The 22,295-nt window shown below is 41.6% G+C and overlaps 1 protein-coding gene across 2 annotated transcripts in view; it reads right to left on the reverse strand.

Annotated features, from left to right (window-relative positions):
- LOC142368298 (CCR4-NOT transcription complex subunit 3-like) overlaps positions 1-21,800 on the reverse strand; it is a 37,989-nt gene extending 16,189 nt beyond the window's left edge. The window contains exons 1-8 of one of the 2 annotated variants that reach the window (XM_075450424.1): positions 21,632-21,800; positions 16,968-17,030; positions 12,661-12,728; positions 12,544-12,579; positions 10,393-10,467; positions 9,388-9,477; positions 6,898-7,026; positions 5,764-5,859 (exon numbers count right to left, since the gene is read on the reverse strand). In XM_075450424.1, coding sequence (XP_075306539.1) covers positions 5,764-5,859; positions 6,898-7,026; positions 9,388-9,477; positions 10,393-10,467; positions 12,544-12,579; positions 12,661-12,728; positions 16,968-16,992 — 519 coding nt within the window. In that variant the 5' untranslated portion in view covers positions 16,993-17,030; positions 21,632-21,800. The remainder of the gene's footprint in view (positions 1-5,763; positions 5,860-6,897; positions 7,027-9,387; positions 9,478-10,392; positions 10,468-12,543; positions 12,580-12,660; positions 12,729-16,967; positions 17,031-21,631) is intronic. The other variant, XM_075450425.1, reaches the window with a different exon arrangement.
- Positions 21,801-22,295: the final 495 nt, after the last annotated feature.

Consider the following 22,295-nt stretch of genomic DNA (forward strand, 5'->3'; position numbering starts at 1 on the left):
GCATTAGATGCTGCTATATGTGCACTTTACATCTTAATGCATCCATTAGCGCAGGCAGAGCACCACTTCTTATTTCAATATTTCATTTCTGAAGCCCTCCTCGGTTAATTCACACGTACTCTGAAGCTCATGGAAACAACACTTCTTTATCCAAAGCCGTGTAGAAGTATCTGAAGGAAACCTTGAAGTCGCTGAAACTGTTGCTCCACTGATTTGATGATGTCATGGCCTGGATGTCCCCAAATATCCTGATCTCAGGTTTGACAGCAGATTTATGCAGCTGGCTAAAATAAAAACATTAGTATTTCCCGGCTGGATTACCGTAATGCATTTAATGTAGGGATGAGTGAAAAATGCTGCCGCATGTCTCCTAACTGGATTAAGAAAATTTCCCGTATTTTGGCCTCCCGCTTTTTGAGATTCATTTTTGAATTATTCTATTCATGGCCCCGCTCCATCCTACTTTTCTGGGCTTTTGCAGCCTTTTTCCACCTCCCTGCTCCCTCAGGTCAGCTGCTCCTGAAGGTGCCTAAAACCAAGCCTTCATTGTCAGGTTTTAAATTTCTCCTTAAAACACGCGGCTTTTAACACCATATTTGTTTTATTTAAGTTTATCTGTGGTGTAGAGCTGTTTTAATAGTGTTTTATTCTTACTCTATGTCATGTGCATGCTGTTATGTGTGTTATTTGTGTTTTATAAAGGAAACTGGAGTGGATTGAAGGGTGATCTTGTAAGGGGGCTATGGCTCACAGGAGCTTTGATGCCTCATGGACGTCCATCAGCATATTAAGGCTTCACCAACACACGTCAGGAGCTGAATGTGTTTAACTCCAACTCTTTCTGTAAGACTGTGTCTTAAACCACATAAATAGTCTGATTTATTAAATAAATAAAAATAATTATAATACTTTATCGGGAAATGAAATAGATATATATCGCAGTATCGATAAAATTGCTTAGCCCCAACTACAATCGCATCCAAGTGTTTCATTTAAAAAAATAAATAAAAAAAAAACACTCATAAACTCAGCTTATGAGCCTCTGACTCTGAACAACCAACTAATGACTTTTTGAGGAAGACAAATCCAAAAAAGGAAGCAGATGAAGTGGAAACATGGGGGCACCTGGGGTCCAGCATCTCCCCCACGTCCCATCTTTTCTACATCACAGCCTGTAAATGAGATCACTCATCACAGAGATAAAACTGAACTCACATTTATTCTGGCGGTAGATTGGATCAGAAGCTGCTGACACAGACATACAGACAAAGGATATGTTCATGGAGCAAACGGTTACTCCTTTTAAAACAACATCCTCTCGTAAGTCTTTAATTCGCCCTCCGACGGCAGAAAATCTATTTTTAGCCTGAACAAAAATATTCAGCATATTCACAGAAAAAGCCATTTATGTAAGTGAATATAGATCAACAGGACGCATTCAGATCAGGCTCCTGACGTCCCAGTTTAAAGCTGGAAATCCTGCATTATTTGTGTCACTGTTCAGATTTTGCTTAACAATCAACACCAGTCATAAATATAACATGTCGCTTCTATAGCAGCCGTGCAGGCTGATCATTTCCCTGTGCACCGTTCTCCGTCCAACTACAGTAAAAACAACTCAAACAAGAGGAAAACGTGCATCTGTGAGAGGCTATTTTCAGATGGAGATTAACACACATTAGGTGCTCTAGTAGGTATTTGGGGCATCACTGCAAAACAAACTATAGGGTGTGTGTGTTGATGTTAATGTGGGAGCATGTCAGCTCAACAGTGAAGTGCATCAAAGTGTTATAATGTTTTCTGGACAACAGAGAGAGAAGATATCATTGGGCTCAGGATAAACTGACTATTCATGCCAACTCTAATCAGTCTCCAGCAAGAAAAAAGCCTGAGATCATCAGTTGTTCCTTTAATCCTTTCCCATTCCATTCAAGTGTTTGATTTTGGTCTCTTTTAAAAGAAAAACAAGCTTTTCCCCAACAAAAACAGCCAGAATAACTCTGAGACTCACGGCAGACTAGTGTCCAAACTTGATAACAACAGCTTTTAAATTTTTTTTTTTTTTTTAAAACATCCATGCCATCCATGCCCTAATAAGTTCAAGGTTAGACTATTGCAATGCACTTTATGTCGGCGTCTCCCAGTCTTGTCTCAGTCGCCTTCAACTTGTGCAGAACGCTGCTGCCCGTCTTTTAACCAACACCAACAGACGTGTGCACATCACTCCTGTTCTTAAAGGCTGATTCTTACTCGGCGCGACCTCGCTCATACTAGCTGGTCGCAAATGGCGCAAACGGTCACGTGTCCCAAAATTCCGCCACGCCCCCCGTCGCAAGCTAGAAAATCCTCGCGCGGCGCAAGGGCGCGCACACAACTTTTTTTCTGACTTTGCGCGCGCTCAACTGGAAACAGCTGACCAAGAAAAAGAAAAAATGAACACTGCAGAGACCGCGGTGACCGAGAGGATGTGCCTCTACAAACATCTGTACGACACGTCTATGAAGTTACACTGGGACAACGTTTGACAAAGTTCGTCTTGTTGCAAAGGACGAACATTCCACCTTCTCTTCTGTTTTTGCCGCAGCCGCTTAGCTCTGAGATACATATACAGTTCTACATCCAGAGTAAATTCATTCCGCATCAGATGTGCCAGCCTCTGCTGACGTGACACCACAGGTGGCATTGTGTATGCTTTCTTCGTATGCTTTTCAGCTTGTTTCCTCAACAGTGACGCTCGCTGGTCTGGAGAGAACTGCAAATGTGACGCATTCTCGGCGCAAACTGCGCTTATGAGCTGAAGGAACTGTGAAGGGGCTGGCGCTTTCGATGACGTCATTAATGGTTCTCGAGCCAGAACAGTTGCGCGTTTGCGCCGAGTAAGAATCAGCCTTTAACTCCCTCCACTGGCTTCCTGTCCTTTATAGCAGTGGCGCTAGGGGGCCTCAGAAAATTGGAGTGAAGATAAGAAAAAAAAAAGGCAAAAACAAAAAAAAAAAATAGAATTCAATTTTTTTTAAACATCATAAAAAAAATTGTCGAATTTTTTTTTAAATCAGTATTGTAAAATACAATTTATAATAATATATCATATCGAAATGTTATTTGCCTTGCTTGTCTTTCTGATTGGCTGCCAGACAAAACATCGTAGACCTGGCGGTTTGCGCCTGTTCGGAAGCTGCTCTGCTCCTCAAGCTAGCGTGGACAGATTTTTGACTTGGAAGAGACTGAAATAACTGGCCGACTAAAATCAGAAAGTATGAGGCAGCATACATTAAGTTTGGCTTTACAGACATACAGAAAAATGGCCACGATTGCCCGAAATGCGTCCTCTGTCTGGAGACCCTCTCAAATGAGTGTTCAAAACCTTCGAAACTTCAGCGTCAGTTGATACAAAAACATCCGGCAGAGTTCTTCATATTTATCTGAGCTTTTAACAGTCCGCAATCCTGGTAGAGCTCTGAGGTCAACAAATCAGTTTTTGCTGGAAGTGCCCAGGTCAGAATACAAACCCGGGGGTGAGCGAGCCTTTTCCGTCGCTGCCCCCAGGCTCTGGAATAAGCCCCCCGTCCAGCTGCGTCTTATTTCTGACCCGGGCCTCTTCAAATCTAGACTAAAAACCTACTTATTTAGGATTGTTTTTAATACCCAGGAGTATGATGACACTTTTATCTTATTTTATCTTATTTGATTTTGTTGTATTTTATTGTTTTCACTCTTCTTTTATTGTTTTTACTTATTCTTCTCTTTATTTATTACCTGCTGTAAAGCACTTTGGTACAACGTAAGGATTGTCTGTAAAGGGCTGTATAAATAAAATACATTTACATCCAGGCTCTGACTATCCTTGGCTGACATTTCCTTTGCAGACTCACTGACACAACAACTGCACGTCTGTATTATTTCATGTCCATCATCCAGGCTCCTCACACACACGAGTGCACACAGGACACAAAGAGGACTCGCTGCAGCCTTGCTGCGCTACGCAGGGCTCTGCTCGGTGGACATTTAGAATCAAAAATGCAAATGGCACATCCTCGTCTTCAATTTTCATGAAGATTTGATGCGTCGCAACTCAAGAGCTTCATTTACAGCTGGCTGAGTGGAAAAGTGGCAGAAGAGGCGGGGCCCGCACTAAACAAGCTGAAACACTTGTGAATGATGCTGACGTGCACGGCTACGCCCTGTGCAGCCGTGCACGTCAGGACTTTATCTGCCACAGCAACATCAGACACTGGAAAAAATCTAAATCTTACCAAGTATATTTGTCTCATTGAGTATGTCATTACACTTAATATAAGACACAATTGCCTAACAAGTACCATTTCAGCAAGATATAGGGACTTGTTTAAATACAATACATCTGGAATATCTTGTTAAGTGAAAAAGTCTTGAAAACAAATTGTTTTGAGTCATACTTCACATGAAACAAGCTCTTTTTTTTTTTTTAAATTTGAAGAGGTTTTTAAGCTAATTTCAAGATCACTTTTAACTCAAAAATTCTAAATATCACATCTTATTTCAAGAAATCTTGACAAGCCGATTTTCACTAGTTCCATTGGCAGATTTCTTTGCTTATTTCAAGCAAAAACATCTTGTATTTGTTGTTTTTTTAATTGTTTTTGGAGGGGTATTTTTTCCAGTGGACTCTTTATGATATTCCAAACATTCTTTATATTTCATCACTTTGGAGCTCGTGTGCAGATGGAAACCAGTGCGTTAATTATTGCTGAGAGAGACAGAGTCCCACGCGTTTGGCCCGCTTAGCCAACTGCACGAGAGACTGAGAAAAATGAATCCCTGCGGGTCTCATTTGTCTTTTGTCATTTGACTAAGCTCGTAATTAGAAACAAGTATGACTGACTGACAGAAAAAGTGATATCGGGGTCTAAACAGTCAGCTGCACATATTTTCAGCGTCCTGGCATAAACAGTAATTCTTCTGACACTGTGGGTTTGAGGTATGAATCCTTCATGAATCCGCAAGCTCTCTGAAATGACTGTACTGTGTCATCAGGAGGTTCTCTGTGAATGAGGTCCCTGGAGTGGACTTTAAAGGAGAATTCCGGCCATTTTTGTAGTTGCAATGTGTAGTTCGGTTCCCGATGGTCGTTTTTGGTGGACAAAAAGATAATTTTGGAATACTATAGTGTATGACTTCGGCGATCAATTTGTGCGCACGCCTGTGGAACACGGAAGCTGAGAGAGGTAGGTGCGCTGTTTTTGAAATCTCAAAATGTATAATGTCTGTGCTAGCTAATGGTATGGTTAGCCCCTGGGTTGAATTGTATTGCTACTGACACCACGTTCAAGTCGGTCAAAAGTATTTTGATACATGTTAAGAGCCTCAGGAAAGGTTAAACGCTTGCCGATAGAGCCCGCTTTCATGGAAATCAGCGTAATTGGACAACTTTGCGCAGCGTGCACGAAAAATTCTCGCGTTTTTCACTTTGGCCAACTTCCCTGGGTCTCCAACAGATATGTTTGTAAAATGGCCGGAATTTTCCTTTAAAGGAAAGGTAGAGACGGAGAGGCGGTCAGCGAGGTTATCCTCGTCAGAGCAGATTCAGAAGATGAATGGAGGACACAGTATCTGGCCTCTGCACAGAGGATGGGGGGATAAAAAGAGGGAGAGGAGGGCTGCCAGGATAAAGGCTGACAGATCTGTGTCAGCGGCGAAAGAAGGGGGAGACGAGTGCAGGAAAAAAAAAGAAAAAAGGTTGAAATGAATAAAGAATGATTGAATCTCAGAAGAGAGCAAACTGACCTCCTTGTCTCCTTTCTTTTTCCTTGTCTGGACCGACAGAGACTCCACTTCGCTCTCAAACTGGTCCACCTGCATGTTCAACGTGTCTATCGTGTTCTGAAGATAGAAGATAAGAAAAATGTCAAGTTAAAAGCGCGGCCTCCCAGACAAAAAGCCCTGTTTGCAGACCGAACACAATGGACAGGACTGCAGCGCTTTAACAACCATCGATTTCAGGCAACAAAGGCAAACACACTGTGTGGATCTGAATTCCCTGACCTGCATGACACAACTCGGCTGTCGTATCAAAGTCTCTGGAGGAAAACTGCGCATTAGAAACAGGTTCCCATCCAAGATGACTTTTACTATTTCTTTTCTTTGTTTACTTTTGAAGTAGGCAATATTATATCCTTATATATTGTCAAGAAAACAGGAAACATGTTCATGCACAAATGGAAACAAGTTTGTTCAGTTCTGAGCAGCTTTAAAGTGAATATCTGCTCTGAGCTCCTTTCTCCTCCGACACAGCCTGAACCCTCTCAGACTAGCTTTCTGTCCTTTCTTTAAGGAGTCTTCAGGAATAGTTCTCCAGGCTTCTTGAAGGACATTCTTTGGATGTGGGCTGCCTTTTGTTGCGTTCTCTGCCAACATGATCCCACACTGCTTCAGTAATGTTGAGCTCCGGGCTCTGGGGAGGATTCATCCCTCCATCAGACCTGCTGCCACTGATTTTCTGCCCACTTCTTGTGTCCTTTGGCACAGCTCAGCCTTTTCTCCCTGTTTCCCTTCCTTAAGAACGGCTTCTTGACAGCCACCCTTCCATGGAGCCCATTTCTGATGAGGCTCGGGCCAACAGTCATCACTCATTTTTGTTTGGGTTCCTCTTCGTATCACTTTCACTTCCACATTTTGTTCAAAAACAATCTTAGCAGGAAAAAAAAGCCGTCTCTTCCTCTTCATCTGAGGAATCTGAGCAGCAGCGATGAATGATGACTGATTACATGAGTTCACAGCTGGATCTGGTCGCGATAAACACGAGATTCCAACAGCTGATAATTAAAATCTCGGAGTTTTACCGCGCTGAAAGCAAACCGTCGCATGTTACAGCAGGAAAGAAAAATCACTCAAGTCTTGAACTTTTCATCGGAAGCTCACCGTTAGCCACGTCCCGACCTCCTCCTTTTCCTTCTGGGCCGGGTCCACCTTCTGGGCGAGTCCAAGCCCTTCTTTAGAGTATGCTTTTGTCTTGGTTTCTCTTTCTACTATCTTGAACCGCTCCATTTGCTGCAAGAAGAGAACATTACACAGTTGTAAAGGAAATAAAGCACATAAAGACATTTCTGTGCCTCTAAATGACCTGATTTTTATTTTTATATATATATAGATATCTATATATCTATATATATATAGATATCTATATATATAGATATATATATATATATATATATATATGAGGGGGTCAGTGTATCATTAAAACACAAGTGAGTGCAGACTGTAAACAACCTATAAAATATTGTAATTAACTGAACTTAAACAACACAACAGAGTGACTCAGGAATAATGAATAAAGCCTCTCAGCAGACTATTGTTTGTAATGAAGCTCGTTACAGCTTCTTCTTCTTCTTCTATATAAAAATCCGCAGCAGTGATTTTCACATCCATCCTGCCTTCAGGCCTTAAAGATCTTAATCATCACCCTTTCGGCTGTAATTCAATCTTCATCAGCATTTAATCTTCATTTCTAACGGACTCCGTCTGCTTCTTGCAGGTCTGTAATTTGAGGTAAACCAACCAAACTGCAGCAAAAGAGGAGCAAACTCTCAGCGACTGGACACAGCCCTGCCGAGTCGGCGTCTTCCCTCACTGTGCAGCCAGGTGGATCACATTTAATCCATCTCAACAGCCGCCATCAAAGGCAAACGAGGCTCGGAGGCCTGACAGGCGGAGCAGCGGCGCTACAGAGCAGGTGTTAGACGTCTAAACATCTCCCACATTTCCCAGCGTTATAATAAGCATCTCCTGGGTGCAGCTCTTTAATCCAAGCAGCTAATTACGGTGAAGTCGAACCGGGATGTTTCTGAAGGTTTGTTTTGTCTGCTCATGGAAACGATTGAATTTAATCCTGCAGGAATTATTTTTGGGCCGAGCTGAAGAGCTCAGAATTTACGCTCATGTTTTAGGATGAGAAGGAAAACTTAGGATGCAAATGTGACTATTTATAGAATTAAAGATGCAGTCTGCAACTCTTTTTCAAGCATAATGCCTGGAACTGTCCGGGGATTCTGAAAGTAGTACATTAAATACCCCAATACAAAAAAAAATGAGTTCTCTAGGTCCCCTATATGTCCCGCTAGGTCCCTCCAAAGCCAGCAGGTTTGTTTACAAAATTGCAGACCGGACCGGTAAAAGGTAACCAGTCAGGTTACGAGCTGGGCTCTGCTGCCTGTCAATCACCGATTGTGCACGCGCAATACAAGGAAGGCTCGTCCCCACGCTTATTTATCTGGACTATTGAACTTCATTACGGGCTAGTCTACTTACTGTGTCTTCCATGATCGCAAATGACAGGTGAGTTGATGAATGAGGAGTCGTGTACGCGCATCTGGCGTGCACGTAGACGTGCACGAGTTCTCATGTGTTTTGAAGGGGCGGGACTGGAAGTTGAATAACTTTTTTATTTTTCGGTTAAAAAATAAGCATTTCTTGAATTTTGCGACTACGGAGGTCACCGTTTTCAACTTCAAGCGTTCTGATAGATCATGTAAACTCTTAAAATGCCAAAAAGTAGGACTTTACATATGACAACAACAAATCTTGCAGACTGCAGCTTTAAGAAGGAACGCATGACGTAAATACATGATAAAATTAATTAAAAGCAACATTTTTCAGTGACCAACTTTTGCATTTCATTAAATTAAAGTGAATTTTCAAAATAAAAGTGCTAGGAGACAAATAAAAGTGCCGTGAAATAAGTAAGCGACGGACTCAGGGGATGACTTTCTGTAGATTTGTCACTAATTGGAAGCTTCACAGACACAGAAATGTGAGAATAAATCAAATTAAGCTGGAAAAAAAAAAAAAACTTAAAGATCTGGAGCAAAGCCCACACAAGCTTCCAGCCTTATGAGTCTGTCCCATTTTAAAGACATAATATTCAATATTTAAGCATCCTGGTGAGCTTCAGATGCAGCTGAGGCCTGAAACAGAAGCTGTGCATGAAGTAATTTGCCAGTAAGAAGGCGTTTGATGAGCTTAAATGGGAGTTTTTGCAGTAAGAATAAAAGAAACACCCACTGCACTCACTTTAAACATCAACGGTAGTAAAACAACGAATAATATTTCATCTCTGCATCGACCAAAGCACATTTTCCATTTTTTGTGGCACTTCTCTGTATTTTTGTATCAGAATGAAGAATTAATCTAATATTTTTCCCAAAGAATAAACACTGGATAAATGTTTAAACCAATGTAAAAAAAAAAAAAAAAAAAAAAAGGAGGACAGCTTATTCAATTAGCTGATTTAATTAGCTGGTCATAACTTTTTATATTATAAGATAAGAGCCCACTGATTTGTGGCAGAAACTAAGGTTTTGTCCCATTATTTGCTGCCCTTTTCCACTCAGGTCATCATCAGATCCTACTCACCGTCTCTATGAGTTTGCGGTTCTCTACTAGCTGCCTTTTGTCTTTGATCTCGTTGGACGCTACCCACGTTTTGATCTGGTCTCGAAGACGCTGAGGGAGCCGGAGGAAGATGTAGAAGAGGAGGAGGAGAGGGGGGAGGGACGGGGGAGGAAGAGTGAGATACAAACACATCAGTGAACTTTGTAATACATGCAGAGACTCATCTTCAAACAGTCCTGGATGGGAAACTTGATGTCTGCATGCAGCACGCAGGCTTGGCTTGGCTTGGGAATTTGGTCACCATGACAACACTGAGATGACAGCACACACACACACACACACACACACACACACACACACACACACACACACACACACACACACACACTCTTCTGGCTGAGCAAGACGATATTTAACACCACACAAGCAACACACACACAAACGCACTTCTACCTGTGTGCGTCAGCAAACCCCATCAGCCCCGTCATCTAATTTTTCTTTGAGTCTTTGAGTTGAGCTCAGCGGTTTCTGTCTCATCTGCTCGCTGCTGATTGGCTACAAATTAGGTCCCAATTACACAGATGTAGTTGTGAACTCTCAGAGAGAGCGCCGCAAACCATCACCAGTTAAAGCTACTATAAGTCTCTCTACAGTGCCTCTCTACACGCTAATGTTGCAGAGCAGGTGAATTTAAACAGGTTCACTGACTCAGAAAGAGGCTCCAAATGTTTCCATCAGGACGCACGAGCACATTCGTTTTTCCTGAGAGGCGACACAACATTTTTGGACTCAACTTTTCAGCCAAAAAGTGCTCCGGATCAGAAATATGCGCCGAGATCTGGGTTAAACCTGCAGCCGCCCCCCCAAAGATGAACCATTCCCGACACGTCGCTGCTCCAAACGCCTCCATTTCTTAACGCACAGAACCCTGGTTCCACTGGTTCCTATGGCGATTATCTCCGGAGTTCTACGTGCCGATTTGCCGCCTTGTTCCCTGAAGTTTGTGGCGCCTTTAACACCCCTTACCTGTAGCTTTTTAATCTCTTTCTTGAGGTCTGCTTCATATTTCTCCTTCTGGTTTGCATTGGCTGCATTGTGAAGCTGAGAAGAAAAAGGACATGGAGGTCAACAACTTCTGGACCGGAGCAGCAACAGTAAAAGCTCCCATTTAAAAAAAAAGGATGCGCACAAATAAAAAGAATAAATGACTACTGATTAATGCTGTCTGTGGAAGGCGTAACTGGCATGGCCCCGAAGCATCTATTCATACTTTTACAAGCAAAACTCAAAGTCATTTGATTTTAATTTGACCGACTTATTTTAGAGGAAATTATTCTGCTGTATTATTAAGCTGTAAAAGCAGTAATAAAAGTCACCCAAGTAGGCCAAGAGCATTTATGTGGCGAAGGAAACTTGTGGAAAGCCAAAGCTGCAGTTATAAGCAGAGACGTATGACAATAAATACAGGATGTAACGAAAGGAAAAGGGAAAGGGACAACTGGGATCTTTGATAACTAAAACACTCATGACTTTCTGCCTCTTTGTCAGCAGAAGTGATTTACTCTACCACTCTTTCTCGGGGGCAGCTGTTTTCACTCAGTTTATTAGAAGTATAATGAGTATGACGCACCCTGTCGTAGTGACGGCATAATTTATTTAACTACTAACAACCTGCAGCAGAAAAACAGTTTGACCTAATTAAATCATCTCGATAAGAGCTCAAATAAATGAAAGACAATGAAAGCGGTGAGAAAAAAAACTAACATCTGTGGCTAATAACGGATCGGCTTAAAAACTTTCTTCTGTTTCTGTTCAGACCTCTGACAGCATAAGGGCTCATTTTAAATGAGGTTTGCTGCGGTCGGGGCTCCTAGGCTGGCCGTTTGTTTAGCAGAAGCACGTGTTTATTGACCTTTCGGGTCTCACGAGGAGGCTCTAAAACTGACAGCTACAACTTGAGGACAAAAGGAGGAGAGAGCGACCGATTTAACCTGCGAACAAGACAGCTGGCAGCCTGCTTTGAGGGGTCCGAGGGGCCAGAAAGTTATCAGAAACTGCAGTCAGGCGCAGCAGACACAGTGTCGTGCTTCATTTCATGCGGTTATAATTACACGGGGGCTCGTATCCTGGGAGTTACTGGACTGGTTCCCCAGAACAGAGAGGGTAAGCATGCCACAACTGGTAATGGGAAAGGTAAACTGACACCACGACCACTCCTGGAGTGCCTGGTACTGGGACATTAGCAGCGGATTCTTTGGGCCCTGTGGGTTTTCGGAGGGTTTCGAGTGGACTGGGCCTCCGACAGATGCCAATCGTGGGTTTGGTGCTTAACGTTACTGCAGGTTAACGCGTAGTTTGGTCGTCTGACAAAAGAAACCGAAAAAATATTTGAATGAGAGCGGTTTTATTGCAGATTCAGCTACATTTACACACACTCACACTTTAGTGTAAGATGCAAAAAGATGCAACTCACTGGAGCTCCATTTGAGTCGAGCTGAGCGTGTTAGCCGCTGCCGCTCATGTATAATCTAACTACCTTTTTATCTTGGTATACTAAAGACTGGTTCGGCGCCTAGCTGGGATTGGCTCCTGGGGCTGGACACACTCTCAGCTACTGATTGGCCCGCCTTGGTCTCTGTTACGTAACGAGCTCTCGTTCATTAGCGGAGGTCCATTGTTAATACTTCCATGGTGTCTTTCACTACTCCTAGAGTTTTGTTGTTAGCTGGAAGCCCCATTTTTGGACCAGTTTGTAGTTTAAAACCACATTCTCTCACTGTAGACGTTCTCTGATATTTCACACAGGTTTAGAGGCGCTACTCCTTTTCGTTTTGATTGTAGCTAACGCGAGTAGACAGCTAGGTTTTGTTTCCGTTGTTTCAGACAGACTGAATTAGAACGATTACCTTGGGTTAGAGTCTCTCTCTTTATGCTTTGATTCTTTATTTGATTTGAGCAGCACCACTCGCCCATTGCTCCTCAGTTTTTGTCTCAACATCTTTTGTTACCTCCCTCATTCTCCAGCTGAGCTGGGTCGTCACAGCAGGAGAGATTCGACCGACCACATCATTTTAAGTGGGGAAAAGGCTGTTTAGGTTAACAGCGGGTGTTAAAGGGGAACATCTATGTGAACACCAGAATACACTGCATTGTTGCAAGATTAGCAGTGTTACTTACTTTATTTTTCTCAGTTGCTGTACTCTTGTGGTTCATCTGTGTATTTGGGGATACAAATGTGTATTTGAGAATGTGATTTCTTTTGCAATCCCAATAACAATCAGACAGTTGTATCACCTTTTGCCAAATGTCTTCAAACTGCTCCACTCCCTCCGCTACTTTTTTCAGACATCGATCTATTTCACCTGAAAGAGAAAAGCAGAAAATGCCTCATGTTTGATCAATAATCGTGTCCATAACAACTGATAATATTATTTGACTCGACACTGAATTAAACAGATCACGTTAAATGGTTTGAGAGGTTTTTCACAGTAAAACAGGTCACTGCTTTTATATCAGCCAACAACACCAGATAGAACGGGGGGCACTTACAAATCGTAGCTGACACGTCATGAAATATGCAGGCCGTAAAAGACATGTTGTGCTTGTGAGCGAGAGGTGACACACATCCCCGACATGCACACGGGAATAAAACATACAGCAGAGAAATCCCAGAATCTGCAGCAACATATTGAATGTCTGATGGTCGAAACAGACACGTCGAGATCACCAACATCCCCCAGATTTTAGTCAAACGTCATCACGTGACGCCGATTATTTACTCGCTTTAAAATGGAAACAGGAATAAGCTACTTTTAGCTGCAAGCTACCCGGATCATGGATCACATCTCTGCTTTGGAATATGGTTTGTGAAATGTAATGTTTTGTCTTTTAACTGATATATTTTGTCCCTGCTTTCAGTTTGTGAGATTTTTACGACAATCCTGTTTGTTTGGTAAAGCGGCTCCAGTCGTATTGTTTGCATTTTGTATTGTTTTCCTGCAAAACTATGATTTTTGGGGGACTTTTTCAGTGCTGTTTCGGGAGCTGTGGAGCTGGAGTTAATTCTCTTTGTCTCTCTGATAGTCTTCGGCATCTGTTGACGAGCTACCAAGCCAAAGTTTTTATAAATAAGAGCAGCTGATTGAGCTTTCTATAAGCAATAAAATTAAAAAAAAAATAAAAAAAATAAAAAAAAATAAAATAAAAAAGGACCCTGAATCCCCGTCTGTTTGAAGAGGAAATGCCGGGGATGTCGGACAGTAAGGCTGACGACCAAGTGGAGCAGGCTCAGGCCAGGTCTCTCGCTAGCAAACATAATGGATCGGCTTGGAGCACTTAGGAGGAAAAGGAAAGAAAATCAAGAATGTATTATTATGTGCTTGAATGAGACACGGCTGCAGGAGCAACCAGCTTTAAGATTGTGTAAATGATCCATACAGTACCTGAAACAGTGACTTTACTGCCGACACTATCGTAAAAACAACATCCCAATGCTTCATTGCCAATTTCTGGATTTCCACCTCTCTCCCACACCATCTTTCCAACAGTTTTTTTTTTTTTTTTTTTTAAACAGCTCCACCAGCTCCTCTGCCCATCACCTCCAACCGTACTTCCTGTTCAGCAGCAACCTGCGATCACACGCTCACAGGAATACGGTTTTTATTTTTATAGCCTCCACTAAAATCCCAAGTTAGTTTGTGAGGAAAACTGTTCGAGAGGGTGGAAAATTCAAAAGGAGAGCTGCTGTCAGAGGACGACATAACCTCACAGACGAGACCAAAAAAAAAAAAAAAGTGAAACTGGGAGAATCGTCGTTTTGTGAGTTATTTCATGAGTGGAATCAACTGAGGGAAGAAAGCGTTGTTGGTTAGAGCGGCGGGTTCGGCTTTCCCTTTACACATAAAGCCAGTTTCCCTTTTGTTTCTACTTTCTTTACCATTTGCTGCACTCACACACATAAAATCGATGAGTGAAAAGGCCGACGGTCATCAAACAAAAGTGTATTTTCCCGCTTAAAGCGGTACTTTATTTCCTTTTCTTGTTTCTACTTGGCATCTTTGAACTGTGATAAATGAATAAAAATCATTTTCATTTATTTCTCTGTGACTGAATGACAGGATTTGGTGGAAACTGTGAGCTGTAGGAAGGAGAGACTGGGAGGACTGGGAGGACTGGGGAGCTTTAGGAAACAAGGAGGACAAAATGAGGCCAAGAGTCAGCAGAACGTCCAGGTTTTGTTCTGCAGGACCTCACTTAACATTTGCATGTTACCTCAACTCTTGATGTTTCTAATACTATTTTTAGATTAATCTCTTTTTATATTCGATCAATTATACAGCTGCTGATGAAAAAAAGATGACGAGGAAAAATGCACCAAGTGGAGAAACGACTGCGTCTTTAACTCGTCGGAACCAACTCCGGTTCAAGTCTGGCCTTAAACAGCCTGGATGTTAAGCTACTTCACACACGGTGTTATTTTTAGATGAAAGTCTTCCTCCTCTGTAATAATGCATCACAATCTGAGTCGGGGTGCCGTCGGTGCTTGAGCTCGTCTTCTTCTCGAGCTCTGATTGGTCCGTAGAGATATACGCTTTCGGACAGAGTAGTTCTAAGAACGCAGTTATCAGAACTGTCCTACTCGAATTTCGTTCTGATAACTGCCCTTCCCCAGCGGAACTGTTTCAGTCTGCATTCGCACATGAGTCGGGACTGATGCACCGCGCGCAGCCGTCTGCGTCAGTGACGTGTTACGTTAGCCATTTAGCGCCACATTCAACAACAAAACAAAACCCGAGAGAAGAAAAAACACAACAAAGAAGATAATATGGAGAGCGGGGAGGCCACCGTGTTCATGGTCTGCATGATGGTGATATTAATCATGGACGATCACATCAGGCGTCTAATATCGAGGCTGGAAGAGCTCACAGAGAGTCAGGATCAAGCGCAGGCGATACTTCTTCGTTTCATGAAGGAAGAAAGGAGAGCAGAGCGCCGCAGACAAAGGAGACAACGTGTAAGTTTAACTTATTAAACACACCAAGGTTGTGTCTGTGTGGTATGATGAAACATTTCAGCCGTGATAGCATGAGATGGGGCGTAGCTACCGACCACCACACACCTCCGTCAGATACGTTCTACAGAACCATGAAAAGACCCGACCAATTACGTCTCCCAAATGTATTACAACAACCCCTGGATAGAATACATGCAGAGCAAAAAAAAATTACCGAAACAATTGGAATTTACATCGCATCTGCTATGCGCCCATATTCCACTGTAGAAGAGGCAGGATTCAGATATCCATTACATGTGCTCAAACCTCGCTACACGCCTCCTTCGGCACTGTACCGAAAATGTACCGAACCGTAGGGTCCAAACCGAGGTACGTACCGAACCGTGAGTTTTTTGTACCGTTCCACCCCTAGTAGATACCTGTGTGTTTTGCACTTCGGTAAAGTGTGTTTTCAGTCTGCGGTGACGAATGTCAGAAGAAAACTGCATCAAACTAATTTTTTTTGCTTTTCAGTCTTCAACAAAGGTCTGGGTTGGGTTACAAGGCTTGTTGTGGTGACTGTCAGGGTTTGGCTGCACCGTCATCGTCGCTGTGGGTTGTTTTAAAAAGCAAAAAGCCCCGAAAACAGAACAGAGGCAGTGCAGAAGTCAGGAGTTGGATCCTAAATGTTCCCACGAGAAACAAAGTGTGTTTGTCTGAGGCCTGAAACCCTCCTCTGCTCTCCTATCTGCGAAGGTGAGAAAGCACCACGAGCAGACTTGTGCACAGATGTCTGCAAAGGACCACGGTTGCCAAGTCACCCTGAGCACCATGATCATATTTACAAAAACAGAGAGAGAAGAAGAACAATAAAAAAAAAAAAAGATATTCTCAGGCAGAGCTTTTACACAGTAAAATATCTAAAAGGCTCCAAATTTAAATAGATTTTTTCTCTGAAGCAGCATTAATTAGTAAATAGATGACACTTAAGTCCTATTCTACAAACTGTGCATGCAGTTATTTTGTTTTTTTACTTACTTTGGAGGCTTGGAATGTCAAAGAAAAACAGACACACCCCTTTTAAATGTAAGCGTACAAAACAATCTGATAAAAATTAGCCAAAACATGCAACATAAATGGTCTTTAGGAGGCGCACTGATTCAATCATTTAACCATTTAAGCAGCACAGAACCAATGCTAAAAAGGGGGAATTTAGATGGGCGAGAGAATGGAATTCAAACAAACATTAGACAACAGCAATGCAGCAAAAAAAAAAAAACAGGATTTTTCACATGTTGTTCTTCTTTGTGCGAGGGAAGGTAAAGATTGGCAGCGAGACAGCTTCTGGAGCCAAAAACCTCCAACCTGGCAGGATGACAGCTTACACAACTCAATAAACAAATTACTTGCGAGCACATGTGAGTTCTGTTTACAAGCCCTGCTTCTTTCAACCAAACACTGGAAAATTACAGAAATCCAACCAAGTTAAATCTCCCACTCCTGGTTACAGATCAAAACACACAAAAACAAAGCAGCTGCGAGTGTGATCACATTTAAATTATTTCCAAAGTAACACAGAGCGGCGTGCGCGCTGAGTCAAAGACCTCACCTTGAAGTTTCCTTTTATCGGCCATGACTGATGACTAAGATGATGTCTTCATGCCTTCTTTCACTGCAGGAAAAGAAAAGATCAGAGATTAAGAGGAGAAATGCATTCATTTCACTGATCACACCGAGATTTCTATGATATTTTGAATGAATAAACTCTAAATTAATTGGGATTTTTCATGTTAAATTAAAAAATAAACAGAAAATCACAACTAAGGAACATTTCTGTACTCTTTCAGCTGCTTTTTAAAATCATTATTTTTTCACAGATAGTCACTATATTTACATCAGGATAAAAAAAAAAAGGATCAAATCACAGCATGTAAACATATTAATTAGATTGGAATTCAAACTGGCCTCAGGCCTCTTTGCGTCCCATCCCAAGCATTGATCAGGAATTACCACATTATTAGATACACCGATTGCACTTTTCTTGGCCAATTTTAATGTAGTTTGCTGTAATTAACCAACATTGTTTTGATTGAACAGTCAAATATCTAAAAAACAATGACTTTTGACCTTTTTTGTGAACCGAAATCCAAAACCCTGTGCAGCGAGTCATAAAAACAGAGGAATGCCAGCAAATGTTGGTCCAGTTGTGTTCAGTTTTTTCTTCTTGTCAATACCAACAAGTCCCTTTTCTGTGTTATTAATCAAGTTATATTTTGAAGTTATTTGGTCCTGAATAAAACGTAAAACAGCCACAGAGCTAACTAAATGTAGCTTTGGAGGTGAAAAACTCCATTTGCGATTGTATTTATTCCAAAAAATAATTCTTTGTGATGTTTCCAACAGAAGAAAGTGTAATTATTTAAAGCTGATATAAACAGAAATATAAGATGGAAATCGCTTCGTAAGAACCAAAGATTTGTCACATTTGCTGCTTATCAACCCTGGATTAGGGTTGCTCAATACCTGTCAGACTCTATTAAGGTTAAAAGATACAAAAACCTATCTTGAAGACATTAGTTTGAAGCTACGTAATCAAATAAAATTGATAAAACAAAGTCAATGACAGGAAATGGGCATGTATCCTGTGACCCTGCAGCCATGACGCACGTTTACTTCCAAAGCGGTGCCTTTACATTGGGCCTCTCACTGGAAACTGGATTCTGACCTGCTTAAATTTTGATTTGAAGTTGGTTTTGAAAAAAAAAAAAAATGGACCAACTGTATGATTATTTCAGAGTAAACTTACATTGAATCTACCACAGGCGGTAGTGGTGATATGATTTTATATCTAATGCTCTTATTGTAGTAAGTTTAAGTAGAAGAACAGGTGTGACAGCACACAAACATGAAGTGAACAGCTCACTACAATGCTGGGAAACCTTGGCTGCTGGTGTTATTTTGCCACGTACCACACAGAACAACATGACTGCAGATTCTTAACGGCCGCCGCCTCCCGCCGAAGGATAATACACACTCAGGGGTCGAAACAAAGAAACCACGGTGTTGACCCAGACTTTAAACTACCCAGATTTGGATACGGGCAAAGAACTTCAGGATGCAACCAAACGCGATCCACAGAATCTGCTGCCAAGCACCACAGGAAGTCCTGACGGGTTTGTGTGACTTAAATAATACAAACGGGTGCTTTTAATAATTCAACTCTCCTCATAAATGGCAACTCTTACAGCACACAGAAGAATAAAGTAGGAAATCTCACTAAATCTGGTCAAATTTGGCCCTAAACTGACCCCAACGGCCATCTACAAATTGTTCCTTGAGAATGCGTAGCGGGAAGTTCACGCAGGACAGGTGATGCAGCCACGATAAACACGAGTATCCTTGATTGAAAAAAAGTCAATTTGTGGCATTACCCTTAGAAACAGGACGGTAATGAGCAACTAAAGTGCACCAGAGGAGGGCTCAAGCTCCTCAGTGAGTGAATATAAACAGAGGACGAGTGTTGTCTACATTTCCACATTTTAAGGTCACAGATGAGTCCTTTAAGATGTCCGTATGGTCAACCTTATCACTTGTAATCTAAGTATATTTTCCCCTTCTTGTCACACTAACACAACGTCCACCTGCTCTGTGATAACTGAAGCGGTTATGGTCACATTCATAATGAATCTGGACAATTTAAAAAAAAAAGAATTATAGCCAAAATTAATAATTAATTTGTGTAACAACAATTATTTGACATGGTTGTGAGTACAATCGTTTGTATTCACTGGTTTTGAAACAGTTGGGTGAAAGTGAGAAAAATGCCATGCTTCCACGCAGTTTTCCACCATTTAATGACGTCACTGTGACGCCAACTGTGCTGTAAAATATAAATAAATTCATAGTAGAGGGGTAGATACCTCATTTCCAAAATATACTTTCAACCACGACCGACTGGACGACTATAAACCACGATAACGCTCCTTAGAAACGCAGCGGACGAAGTTCGGCAGAGCTAATTGGGAGTTTCTTTCTTTGTGATTCACAACCACAACACGGGTTTGAATTATATAGCAGAAAACAGGAGGTTATAGAAAGAAACACGCCCCAATGAGGGACTTTAATAACTAAAAGCCTTCCTTCCGCAATGTATTCAATGTACCATTCAGAGGTTTAATTTCACAAAAATAATTTCTGCTTTCTGGATCAAACCCGCTTCCAATTTAAAAGTTGATCCTCTTGACCCAAAAACAACCCAAACTATGCTCAGCAAAGTCCCAAAAAGCAAGTCTGGTGGGACGGACGGAGCAGACGTGTTTATACTTCCTACGAGGTGAGGAATACACGCCAAATAAGTCCCACTCAGCAGTGGACCACTTAACAGGTTCGGACACGGGCATCTGTGACAAAGCTGGAGCTGCAGAGAGCTTCTGCTTTCTTATGAATTTGAACTTTGTTATGAATGAATTGGATTATTATGAATGAATTGGATTATTTTATAAATAATTATGATTACAATTAATTGAATTCCAATTGGCTTGAATTGGACTTTATTATTTAAGTGCCTTGAGATGACATTTGTTGTATTTGGCGCTATATAAATAAAAATGAATTGAATTGTATTATTTGTCTGTAATGAGACCTCAATACTGTCGTGGAAAATCTGGTTCCACTGCCACTGAAGACCTGTTATCTAACATGTGTCCTCATCTAAATACATTTGAGTTTTTAATCTGTGTCCAGCAGGGAAAGTACCAGGAATTCAGCTTCTCAACAATATCTTCACTTTCGACTTATCTCGTGAGCTTTTTTCTCTTGTTTTACTGAACAACGCTTATTGCAGCTTTGGCTAAGAACAATAAGGACAGCAGAAACGTTTTGTCCCTATTTTTTACGGTTTGAGACGTGCTCAGCGGGAGAAACAACCCCAAAAGTACACCACCAACTACACATCGGTACAATCTGCATCACAAATTTCACTTCAAGCACTCAGAAACAGTCAGAAAACAAAAACTACACTTCAAATATTTGGCTACTGGGTGAATGTATCACCCCGCCTTCTTTCAGAATACCAAAACAGCACGTTAATCCTGTTTTAATTGTGCAAGTATAGCACAATACAGATCATCAATCATCAATATTCACCTAATGGCTGCGATATTATGAATTCAACGAGTTATTTTTATGAATTTGTTTCACAATTTCAAACTAAAATTATTGCAGTGTGACACAGAATTGGCATCTACTCAGCAGAACTGGCAAATAAACTCAGAGCCTAAATCTATGATGTAATGTGCTCATGAGTTGTGAGTTATTCACACATTCGAGCCACCAGAGAGGAAGGAGTTTGGAGAGATGCACTCGTGTTAAAGGCTGCAAATGTTGGCCTTATCAAGCTAGCTGGGTAAGATATAAACACAACTTCTTTGAAATATTATTTGACAAATTGTCTCCACAGTTAAGTTTTTCATGCTTTATTGTTCTTCGGGTAAAAATGACTGCATACAGGTGTTTGGAGTTTAAAAGGTCAGCCAGATACTTGATACTGTACAAGTTGAGATGGGTGATAAACTGTCGGTTGAGGTGAATACTGTACTGTGCACTGCGTTCACTCCTGCTGTTTGATGTACAAACCTTTAGGGGGGAAGTTGGAGCAAGCTTGGCGGCAACCGTGCACACTAAAGTTTGGCAAGACTTCAGCAAAGAAAACCACGTTGCATTGGCTTCAGCCTTACTTTTCCAAACAGGTGCAGTCATTTGGAGACAGCTTCCCTTGCGTCCTGCTAGCACACATGCACACCGACCTGCTGAGTTTGGACCAACTGACTTTCACAGGACTGTCCGATTCTCGAGCATTTAAAAGCAAAATCTAAAAACTGTACGGTTCAAAGAACCAGCTTAGCCAAATAAAAATAAAAAAGAAAGTCCAGCGCTGTTTCCACAGCGAGGGATATGGACTCGTTTGCCCAGGATGTTTATAAACAATTCAGGTATCATCGGTGCCAACAGCAGCGTGGGAGCACCAACATCCGAGCAGATACACTTTAACACAAACTCGGTTCTTAGGTGAACGTTTCTGCAGGAGAAGTTAAGCTTTTTTTCCGGTTTAAAGCAGAAACACGGTGTACACGTTGGTGTCAGTGCCGAGAGCTGCAGCTTCCCACCGGCTGCGCTGTTTGATGTGGGAATACTCAATTTGGAAAAGGGAGAGGAGAGACAGAAAGCGGGGAAAGGCACGTAAATGAATCCCTTCTGGGTCTGCAGCTACTTTACCTGGATAGTTCCGAGTTAAGATTGATGTCCTCAGTCGTCACACTACAGTAAATCTTCAGGGATTCAATATAAAGGCTTCTTTTCTTTTTTTTAAAAAAATGTCAATTCTTCTCGTCAAACAATCACTCCGCACATCCAAGATGGCTACCAGGAACACCTCCTCCTCCGATGCCCTGTCGGACAGGAATCCCGCCTACTCTGCCTTTGATTGGTCCGCTGTGGAAGACTCCGCTCTACCATTCGCTGAATTCAGCTGTCCATCATAAGTGGCTGGTTTTACTACTTCCAGCGTAACTCGCGCTATGATTGGACTACTTGAAAAGGTTAAAGGGTGAATAGCAGTTGTTGTTTACGGAACCCCTATCCAATACACCCCAATCCTGTTTACCGCAGGGTATTCTGGGAAATGAAGTTCATTATAAAGCAGCTTATAAACGCGTTTAATTCGTTAAATTTATTTATGTGAGGAGGCTATGCCTTTTGTATTTTTCTTTATAGTTTTGTAAAAATAAAAACCCAATCAGTGTTTTAAGTTTTCTTATCTTTTATTCTTTATTTTAAATACAGAATCGATGGTTGCACATTCTTATTATAACCCCACATCAGGAAAAGTTGGGAATTTAAGACAAAAATGTTAACACAATTCAGGAATTCTTATATTTAT

The sequence above is a fragment of the Odontesthes bonariensis genome, chromosome 18, assembly GCF_027942865.1.
Source record: "Odontesthes bonariensis isolate fOdoBon6 chromosome 18, fOdoBon6.hap1, whole genome shotgun sequence".
NCBI lineage: Eukaryota > Metazoa > Chordata > Actinopteri > Atheriniformes > Atherinopsidae > Odontesthes > Odontesthes bonariensis.